General features: G+C 40.9%; 1 protein-coding gene across 1 annotated transcript; it reads right to left on the bottom strand.

Annotated features, from left to right (window-relative positions):
- Nucleotides 1–4526: 4526 nt before the first annotated feature.
- Nucleotides 4527–7908, bottom strand: LOC121580803 (phosducin-like). The gene is made up of 4 exons (XM_041895847.1): nt 7814–7908; nt 6203–6255; nt 5825–5958; nt 4527–5501 (listed from the first exon to the last, which is right to left on the bottom strand). Exons 2-4 carry the CDS (start codon nt 6243–6245, stop codon nt 4980–4982), a joined length of 699 nt encoding a protein of 232 aa, XP_041751781.1. The 5' UTR covers nt 6246–6255; nt 7814–7908; the 3' UTR covers nt 4527–4979.
- Between the last annotated feature and the right edge of the window lie 3539 nt (nt 7909–11447).

Consider the following 11447-nt stretch of genomic DNA (forward strand, 5'->3'; position numbering starts at 1 on the left):
AACTAGCGACCTTTCAGTTACTGGCCCAACGCTCTAACCGCTAGGCTACCTGCCGCCTTTGCAATAGGTCATCAAGAGAGATATCAAGCAGTGGTGGAAAAAGTACCCAATTGTCATACTTGAGTAAAAGTAAATATACCTTAATAGAAAATGACTCAAGTAAAAGTGAAAGTCACCAAGTAAAATACGACTTGAGTAAAAGTCTAAAAGTATTTGGTTTTAAATATACTTAAGTATCAAAAGTAAATGTAATTGCTAAAATATACTTAAGTAGCAAAAGTAAAAGTATAAATCATTTCAAATTCCTTATATTAAGCAAACCAGACGATACAATTGTATTTTTTCTTTTATTTAGCCAGGGGCACACTCCTACAGTCAGACATCAATTACAAACATTGCATTTGTGTTTAGTGAGTTCCCCAGATAAGAGGCAGTAGAGATGACCAGGGATGTGTGTGAATTGGACCATTTTCCTGTTCTGCTAAGCATTCAAAATGTAACGAGTACTTTTGGGTGTCAGGGAAAATGTATGGAGTAAAAAGTACATTATTATTAAGTTGTCAAAAATATAAATAGTAAAGTAAAGTACAGATACCCCATAAACAACTTAAGTAGTACTTTAAAGTATTTTTACTTAAGTACTTTATACCACTGATATCAACACAGTGTCCAGCAGAGTGGAGATGTTCCTGGAATATATTTTAATAGAGAAAGAGGACAAAGGTACATTATTAGTTCTGTACTTTAGCATTGGACTTTAGATAAATATGGTTCATATTCCTTTACAGAACTGAACTGCAGTACTGTCACTGTACTTAGCAGGCTATGCAGATCAATCACAAGGTGGCAATGTTGACCATTCACTGGTTGTCGCTATACTCACTGTCCAATCATTTACCTGTTCTCCTGCATTACAGTATTGATATATATTCCCCCAAACAATAACAAATCAAATACTGAACAATGACTCATACTTATTCCTATCAAATCTGCAGCTATTTTAATCAGTAGCAGAGTTTACATAATGATTTTCTGCTCTCCTCTCTTCGGCAGGGTCAGTTGGTTTACAGCTGGTGCTCCCTCGCAGAGTTTTTGCCTTCTAGCCTGGCATGGGTTTTTGTGTGTGACTACATGTTCTGTGACGAGTGCGTGTCCGATGTGAGCGACCATCACAAAGAGATGCTGGTCACGCCCGAGGACAGCATAGACACATCCCAGGAGGCACTTCTAGGTGGGTTACCATGACAACCAGGGGTCAGGGGTCAACGTAGCCGTACGCCATGACTGTTAGTTTAATTTGGATTAGAAGTAACTCAAAGAATGACTAAAATTACGCTAGCTGATTGATAAAATGATGCTTAGAAACTGAGTGAAACAGGGAGGTACTATCTGAACTTGCCCATTAAGAAATGCTCATTTTCCTTTTCCATAGCAAAACACAAATGTACCATATTAAACACGATCCAGAAAGTGGGTATTCCCTGTTTTGGTATAGACAATGTAGACTACTACAGTATCAACTGTAATCTTCCAATGACCGGGTTTGAGTCAATAAAGCCGATTGTGGAAGTGTGTTACTCCCTATGAGGAATGAAACAGGATTTCCATAGGGAAACAGTCACAATCAGTAACCTGAGGCTACATGCCTGTGAATAGTTTATGAAAGATCAAACAATCACACTGAAAGTATGTATCTTTCCTCGCCTGCATGACAACATGGAAACATATTTGTCAACTGTCTTTCTATTTAGTCAGGCATGTGAGGAAATACATTTTATGATGGTCATTACTCATAATTGAAATTCTTTAAACTAATTGTTTTCTTGGTATGTTGGTTAAGAAGTGATATAATATGAGTTGTTTTAGCTTCCTAAATCATTGTAGAGTTTTGAATATACATTTTCTATACTTTCCATACATCTACTTGTCTTCTATTGATTGTAAGGGTGACATTGTTTGTTGAAAATGTATCTGATTTTGAAGCTCCTACGATTGACCTAGAGTACATGGTTGTTCAGAAGAACCTGAAGGCTAAATCTACTGTTGAGGCACCTCCTAAGACATCCTCTGAAGATCCCATTGAAGCCCCCAAAAGCCACAAAATGTACACTACATGACCAGAAGTATGTGGACACCTGCTCGTCGTACACCTCATTCCAAAGTCCCCCCTTTGCTGCTATAACAGCCTCCACTCTTCTGGGAAAGCTTTCCACTAGATGTTGGAACATTGATGCGGAGACTTGCTTCCATTCAGCCACAAGAGCATTAGTGAGGTTGGGCACTGATGTTGGGAAATTAGGCCTTGCTCGCAGTCGGCATTCCAATTCATCCCAGAGGTATCGATGGGGTTGAGGTCAGGGCTCTGTGCAGGCCATTCAAGTTCTTCCACACCGATCTCGACAAACCGTTTCTGTACGGGGGCATTGTCACACTGAAACAGGAAAGGGCCTTCCCCAAACTGTTGCCACAAAGTTGGAAGCACAGAATCGTCTATGCTGTAATATTAAGATTTCCCTTCACTGGAACTAAGGGACCTAGCCCGAACCATGAAAAGCAGCTCCAGACCAATATTCCTCCTCCACCAAACTTTACAGTTGGCACTATGCATTGGGGTAGGTAGCGTTCTCCTGGCATCCGCCAAACCTAGATTTGTCCGTCGGACTGCCAGATGGTGAAGCGTGACGCTCCTGACGAACAGTTCTTGTGCTGACGTTGCTTCCAGAGGCAGTTTGGAACTCGGTAGTGAGTGTTGCAACCGAGGACAGACCATTTTTACGCGCTACGCGCTTCAGCACTCGCCGGTCCCGTTCTTTGAACTTGTGTGGCCTACCACTTCGCGGCTGAGCTGTTGTTGCTCCTCCTGACCAGGGCAGCTCTAGCATGGCAGAAAGTTGAGGAAGTGACTTGTTGGAAAGGTGGCATCCTATGACAGTGCCATGTTGAAAGTCATTGAGCTCTTCAGTAAGGCCATTCTACTGCTAATGATTGTCTATGGAGATTGCGTGGCTGTGTGCTCTATTTTATACAGCTGTCAGCAACGGGTGTGGCTAAAATAGCCGAATCCATTAATTTGAAGGGGTGTCAACATACTTTTGTATATATAGTATACTACGCTGGTATTTCCTTTTAAATACTCTCTTCAAACAACCATTTCCTCAGAATTCAGGAGGTAGAATGACCAGGAAAAATCCCTGGCTATCATGATTTATGAGTTAACAATATATCAATAGCTATTGAGAAAGACTGAAGCATGTGTATTTAAAGGCATGTACAGGAAGTATCAATAACTAAAAGATTAGGGTAATGGTATTGTGTTTATGTGAACCACTAATCACCTCTTGTGACATTCCTAACACCTAACCCAACCTATTAACCAGCATCATCAGGTATGTAGCAGAGCTGTCTCTTGACTCAGCCGGATACCATTGTGTTGTGTAGGTGTTGCCACAGGCACCTCGCTGCTCTACCTGAGTGACAAATGGTGGACACACACAGGACACACACACACACACACACACACAACAACAACAACAGCTGGTGCTATGTGGAGTGACTAAATCGCTTGATTAATTAGATCTTCATGAAATTGAGTTTACATGATTATTATACAAGCATATGCTAGCTGTATGTTTGCTATTGATAATTCAGCATAATTATTTTCATATGAATTGTAAAGCAGAATAAGAGAGAGAGAAATAAATATAAAAAATACCCAGAGAAACGTGTATAGCATATGGTGTAATGTCTTACAGTAAGTGTATGTCCAATTAACATGTTGAGGCATATATTTAAAATTCCCTCCATATTATTAATTATAATGGGGAAAATGGACCTGTTAATTGTTATTTTCAGTTCATTCATCCATCATAAGATATTCTTATGTGTGCCAACAACAAACTTTCCACTCTGTCCTGACATGTTACCTCATGCCACCCACGCCTCATGCCAACCATGTGTATTGGACCACTCCTCACACAATGAACAACAGAAATGCATCAGAAGTGCTCAGAGCATTGGTATTCAAAACAGGAGTTTTGCAATGACCTAGGCCTACAGTATGGTCTTGTATGGTTATGCTTGGTATAGAGCTCGCCAGCTTGTAGTCCTAAAAACCAGAAATGAGTTACCTCTGGTTCGTTCAGCCATTCCTATGGGGGAAATGAATGGGGAAAGAATGGGGTTTTGGGATAAATGTCGAAAATAAGGTTGGAGGTTAACACAGGCTTAGAATACAGTATTTAAAAGGGTTTGTTCTGTGAGATAATATCAGTCAGTTAACAAGACCTTTAAGAATTATGAAGCCTTTTATGTGCTTTATGTGCTTGTTTTGATGATATAAATGCTTCAGGTACATTAGCTGATGAAGATTATCTCATAGAACAAACCGTATAAGATCTCCCAAGCCTGTGTTTACCACAGACCTTATTTTCGGCATTTATCCAAAAAACCCATTCATTTCCTTATAGGCTTGTTAATAGTGTTATAACAATTAGACAGAGAAACCGACCAACACCTTCATGGGGAAATACTGCTTTTAATGACTGACTGGGGGTTAATACTTTAACCCTTTTGATTTCAAACATTATGAAAATATAGCACAAAATGCAATGACATTGGGTCAATAATGATAAACAAGCCCAAGCCCTAAAAAGGGGGTTCATTGCTCCAACTGCAGGATCATATACTGTGACGCCAATACAACCTTTTACAAAGATTGCAATATCATCCACTTATCAATCACACACCAATACAATGGACAACACAAAAAGAGAAGGAAAGCATTTTATAGTGTTACACACATATTGAGTTGATGTCTGAAATCTGTAGCTTTGCCGATGTTAATGGACACTGCCTGTGATAAACTGAAACGTCCTTGACTGGATAGTGGATACTGTTAAAAATATAGCATTTACAGTAGCCTAGTAGGCTAATAGTTCCAGAAATGTGCACTGACTGTCACTGACCCCCTACTAAGCCCCTTACTCCACCTCCACACCTGCCTCCTCCTCATCAGGACAGGCCGCAAACTCCTTCTCGGGCAGCAGGCCGTACTCGCTGAGGAACCCCTCGATATCGGTGGCGAAGAACTCCTCGCTGAGGTGCTGTGTCATGGACAGGAAGTTCCCTAGCAGCTCGCCTGCCTTGTACACCAGAATGGTGGGCAGCACGTCGTCTGAGAAGCGCTCGCCGGCGCCCGTTGCAGCCGCCTGGATGCGGCAGAACTTGATGCTGGGGTACTCGGTGGCCAGGCAGTCCAAGCAGGAGTTGAGCGCCTCGCAACCTTTGACCCCGTCCTCGTAGATGTGGACGATCACCAGGGTGAGCTGGTGCTCCTTCTCAATGACCTCCAGGAAGGCCTCAGCGCTGTCCAACTCCACCACGCTGTCGAACTTAGGCCCAAAGCTGAGGCGCTCGTGCATCTCCTTCATGCACTGCTTGCGGTACTTGCGCAGGCACTTCTCGTCCTCCTCTGCGATCATTTCATACTCCTGGACACTCATCTGTATGGAGACAAATGGGGTGATGGGAGCTGAGTCAAGGCTCATGTCTAGTAGGTATAGGGGTCTGAAACATAGAAATACAATTGACTTGAATGGAGGGTCTAGTCATTTTATTTCAATGGATTAAAATAGGTCAAGTAAACACGTTTTGATTCTCACAGGAGCTTGTAACACTTGTGTCTCCCTCTGTGGTCGAGTCACTTACTGTCTGACCGTGTGGTTGAACACTGACTGACCTTGTGCTTGTGGTTGAACACTGACTGACCTTGTGCTTGTGGTTGATCACTGACTGACCTTGTGCCTGTGGTTGAACACTGACTGACCTTGCGGTTGAGTCTGTCGCAAATGTCATCGCTCTGGGGGTTGGACATCTGTCTGAGAAGCTCCTTCTTGCTGGGAGGGGTGTCCTGGTCCTCACACTTGAACTTTCTCCAGTCATTGATCACACCCTTGGGGCCTTGTAGATAAACCACAGAGTAGTTGAGACGTAGGGTTCTATATGTCATTCTATGGGTTGAGAGGGGTCCATCAATAGGTGAAAAGAAGAGCTGAGTTTTACAGAGAAAAAAAGTCTGCATCAGAAAGAGGGTTTATACAGAATTCACTCTCATTTCATGTGGGGTTTGGATTGTAAACGGTGTAGACCTATGAAGAGTCAGGTCACTAGAAGGGTTGATGTTGGTTCATGATTTGTCTGTCACCTGTTTGGATTGCTGGCACCTCATCTTCATCTGGGCTTGACATACTGAACTTTCTGATTGAAGAGACAAAATAAAGTTTATCAATGAAAACCGTTTTCTTATCACCATTTTCTCAAAGAGACTGGCTTGTTACAAAGCTGTCGCCTTGGCAGCATTGTAGCATCACATTGGTTCATAGGTGTGCCTGGCTTGTGTGCTGTATGCAGCATGTTGAGACTGTCAGAGACATTCAGAGGGAGCCAGGCTGATGCAGTATTATCAGATTAAGATTATTTCTAATACTCAGGGTTTTCTAAAACGGAGTTAATTCATGGGTCTGCGTGGGTCTACGTGTGTAAGACGCAGCTGGGATATAAAGATAACAATGTGGCACGTATTGTATGTATGACCTGTACAGACCCCCTAAACCACTAAGCCACAGTTTAGGCATTAGATCGGGGAGCCAATGCAACTCTTCAGGTGGAGCATCTAAAGAGGCCATACAACAGCAGCTTGTTTAGACATGCTGCTGCTGAGTCTGTGTCATGAGTAATGACAGCGTTCCTAGGCCTGCTCAAAACAATGCGTCAAACCTAAGCCTTCCTCATCCGGACCATGCCAATCCTTGTGATATACACACCCTCCCCCCAAAATATCTCCTTCTCTCTCTCCAATGTTACAGCAACTACAATACAACATCTCTGTTTTAACCTGAAACCTTTCTCATTTGATCTCTGTCGCTAAATTTGAAAAACTACTTTGCCCCGTAGGGCCACCATAATACAGTATGAACTTATATTTTCTACAGAGCTGAAAATAAAACCTTATCTTTGATGATAACACCACTTACTACATTCTTACTAAATGTGTACATTGTGTCCAAGGTGACGTTCCAGTGTTCTAGGCACTGTCCCTCATTTGTCCCCCAAAAATGTGCATTCTAATCCCAGAGATATGAAACATGGTCCTTAGTACACCTATCAGAACCCAGTGATGCACAATACACTGTAAGACCATATAAGCCTATAAAGGGGAAATCTGCAACTCAAACAATAACAAAGATGCACCCCACCACTGTTTTGGTAAAAATGTGAGGGATGTTGCTGGACAAATTGAACCACTCTCAATTTAATAGAAAGAGCTATGGGTGCAAGGACTGACCATCCATGATATCAACATTTTATTTTGAACCATGTCTTGAGGCTATATAGGGTTTGTTTACGATCACATTGTTTACAAACAATGGAGTAAAACTGGCTTGTATGTTGGGTTGTGATGGGGTACGACAGTTGAACTAAGCTCATAAGGCATTTATTTATAAGTTATATTCTTCAAGACTCAATGGGTATACAATATATAATTAATTTATAAGTCCAAACATGGATGTAGCGACTAATGATTCTAGCTTTAAAATGTTAAAATCTCACTCACTCTGCAGAAACAGCATAGAGAATGCCAAACATTTTCCACATGTAATTTCTAACATTATGGACAATCACTTTAGATTTGATCACATCTTTCATTACTTATTTCTCTTCTTCAATCCCAGTGGAGAATTAGACCACATCTTTCACTGCTCTATGTCAAGTAGAATCAATATTAATCAGTATGATAGCAGGCCGTCATGCTCACCTGTGTGGTTAGCTGCACTTCCTTCCTGAGTCTCCTTAGAGTCCTGACCAGGCTGGTTGTCACTGCTATGGGTTTCTTCTGAGGACAGCTGGGGAAGGCTGTGCGGGATTAATTAGAGATATCATCATAGTGACATCTCTCCTAACAAGTAATATGGTGACGTGTATAATAGGCTCAGGAATTAGACCTGCTCAGATAAGATTATCTGTGTGTGTGTGTAAGAGAGAAACATGGAGAGAGCAACAGATGAGCTATATTAACAGCTGTTGAGGGGGTGTAGATGAGATTTTTTGTCAATATTGTCTGCGTTTACACAGGCAGCCCAATTCTGATATTTTTGCCAGTAATTGGTCTTCTGACCAATCAGATATTAATTGGGCAAAATATCAGAATTGGGCTCCCTGTGTAAACGCAGCCTATGTGATGTGCACTTTCTCAATGTATGTGATTTGCAACACCGCCATTGTCATTCAAATGAATATCAGTATGGACCACATCCATTCAAAAGCTTCAATCTGCGAACATTACATAATGTAGGCCTGTTGTACACCATGCAAGAACATGACTACCTCATGGAGATTCCTCAGATTGGCTGCATGCTTTTAGTCATAGGTTTTAAAGGCTTATAGGGTCTTACAGTGTATTGTGTGTCACTGGGTTCTGATAGGTGTAATGACCATGATTTATATCTCTGGGATTACAATGCACATTCAGATTAGAATCCGCAGTTGAAACAATAACAAAGCAGTCACCCCGCCTATATATCAATTGATTCTTGAAGAATATAACTTATAAATGACTTATTAGGTTAGTTCAACTGTCATACCCTATCAAAATCCAAAATACAGTAGTTTTAACCATGTTTTGAGGCTCTGTCGCAGCCGGCCGCGACCGGGAGATTCATGGGCGGCGCACAATTGGCCCAGCGTCGTCCAGGGTAGGGGAGAGAATGGCCGGCAGGGATGTAGCTCAGTTGATAGAGCATGGCGTTTGCAACGCCAGGGTTGTGGGTTCGATTCCCACGGGGGGCCAGTATAAAAAAATATGTATTCACTAACTGTAAGTCGCTCTGGATAAGAGCGTCTGCTAAATGACTAAAAATGTAAAAAAATATGATTTGCAAACAATGGAGGAAAGCAGGTTTATTTACATTTTACATTTTAGTCATTTAGCAGACGCTCTTATCCAGAGCAATTAGGGTTAAGTGCCTTGCTTAAGGGCACATCGACAGATTTTTCACCTAGTCGGCTCGGGGATTAGAACCAGCGACCTTTCGGTTACTGGCACAACGCTCTTACCCACTAAGCTACCTGCCGCCCTGATGGAGTACGACAGTTAAACTAAGTTCATAGGGCATTTCTAAGTTATTCTTCAATAATCAATGGCTATATATCATTAAGTCCAAATATGGATGTAGCAACTGCGGATTCTAGCTTTAAATAAATTAAACCAATAATTTCAGATGAGCAGTGCAATAGTCAGCACTAGGTGGAGGTAAAACTCTGTTGCGTTTAGCTAGGGGGAAGCTTGTCCATCAGTCTAGAATATATCTAGAAAGGAAAATGGGAAATTCTCTGGCCTCCGTTGCAAACCTTTTATATAAACAAGTAGGAATTTTGTGAAATGTCTCATACCACAGGCATGGCATGTAGATTACAAGTTGCCGTTTCAATGCATGCCTTTCATACAAACACAAAACTAATATATTTCAATACAACGACCATAATCCATTGCACATCTACTTGTCCGGTCTGTGTTTCTTTTACGCCTGCTATGGAAGAGAGAAGAATGCGCGATCGTGAGGTGAAATAGAGAGCAGCTGTTGCTTCGCGAGATATCTCTACCTGAAAATACATTATCTACGTGATTAATAGTTGGTATTCAGCAGTCATAAAATTATGCCTTATTTAATTCGAAGAACTACAAAATAGTGATATTTGTCAGACAGCATAGGTAGCAGCTCTATAGAGATGAGATGAGATAATACTTGGAATGAAATAATAGTCATCAAATAAAACACATGTAATATACACAACAACTGAAATATTGTATTAAAGTAAAGTAATGTGAATAAATGATGGTTAATAAGTGATAAGCAGTAATGGGCAGTCACTATCATCATGGGACTTTTATTAATTGTTTTATTATGTGTTGTTACAGCATTCAACCCACATAATGCATAGTGCATTTAATCGAAACCCGTGATTATTTTTGAATAACTGAACCGAAACCGAACCGACCTCAAAAAGTAGTAATCACTCAGCACTAGTTGCGTAAGATAAGACAGTCTATGGATGTAGCAGGAATTGAAACACAGTGATGTTTTAAAGGAATCTCCCCATGTCTTTCTTCGTCAACCACTTCTGGCTTAAAAAGGGAAGTTGACAGACAGTATGGGAATGCTTTATTCATGTGATGAGGAGGATATGACCTCATAGCCGGGACCAGAAACCCATATCCAAACAGCCCTCCCAGGTCAGGAATTTTTCACTGTTCATCACAGTGCCCCACGAATTTCCACTAAAGTGAAGTTATTGCATGAGCAGAGTCCAACCCTTCCCCACCCTTTCCCACGAACCTCACCACTAGATTGCGATAGCGTCAAGACAATATGAAAAATAATGATTGCAGGTAGAGCTTGCTGGCTGTTGCCCAGATCAGGGACCAGTTTCACTCATTAATGCTTGATAATAGGGGAAAGGAAATCTGAACCCAAATCAGCCTGCGGTAAAAAGCTGAACAAAATTCCTTTCCTGTACAGCATGGGTCGGCAACAGGCGAGTGATTCTCTTTTCATTTTTAGGTATAAAATGACTAAAATCACCAGGAATTCGGCTAAAAATTAATATAATTTAGGAAATCTGTTCCCAAGTATTCCCACGAATAAAAAAAGAGATGTGATCGTGTCTCAATGTAATCAAGGTATGAAATGATTGTTATCTTTACGAACTATGAAACAAGGATACATGACATAAAGAATGATAGTAAAAAGCTTTGGAGCACCTTAAATGAAATTTTTGGAAAAAAGGCAAACTCAGCTCCATCATTCATTGAATCAGATGGCTCATTCATCACAAAACCAACTGATATTGCCAACTACTTTAATAATTTTTTCATTGGCAAGATTAGCAAACTTAAGCATGACATGCCAGCAACAATTGCTGACACTACATCCAAGTATATCTGACCATATTATGAAAGACAAGCATTGTAATTTTGAATTCCGTAAAGCGAGTGTGGAAGAGGTGAAAATATTATTGTTGTCTATTAACAATGACAAGCCACCGGGTTCTGACAACTTGGATGGAAAATAGCTGAGGATAGTAGCGGACGATATTGCCACTCCTATTTGCCATATTTTCAATTTAAGCCTACTAGAATGTGTGTGCCCCCAGGCTTGGAGGGAAGCAAAAGTCATTTACGCTACCTAAGAATAGTAAAGCCCCCTTTACCAACCCTTAGTAAACTTTTGGAAAAATTGTGTTTGACCAGATACAATTATATTTTACTGTAAACAAATTGACAACAAACTTTCAGCATGCTTACAAAGAAGGACATTCAACAAGCACAGCACTTACACAAATTACTGATGATTGGCTGAGAAAAATTGATGATAAAAAGATTGTGGGGGCTG

This window comes from Coregonus clupeaformis, chromosome 14 (genome assembly GCF_020615455.1).
Source record: "Coregonus clupeaformis isolate EN_2021a chromosome 14, ASM2061545v1, whole genome shotgun sequence".
Taxonomy (NCBI): Eukaryota; Metazoa; Chordata; class Actinopteri; order Salmoniformes; family Salmonidae; genus Coregonus; species Coregonus clupeaformis.

Excerpts from the sequence above, each read along its gene's own strand:
- LOC121580803 (XM_041895847.1), bottom strand. The coding sequence starts at position 6,245 with ATGTCAAGCCCAGATGAAGATGAGGTGCCAGCAATCCAAACAG. Across the intron at positions 5,959-6,202 it reads GGTGCCAGCAATCCAAACAG|GCCCCAAGGGTGTGATCAAT; the intron begins GTGACAGACAAA and ends TTTATCTACAAG. Across the intron at positions 5,502-5,824 it reads GCGACAGACTCAACCGCAAG|ATGAGTGTCCAGGAGTATGA; the intron begins GTCAGTCAGTGT and ends GTCTCCATACAG.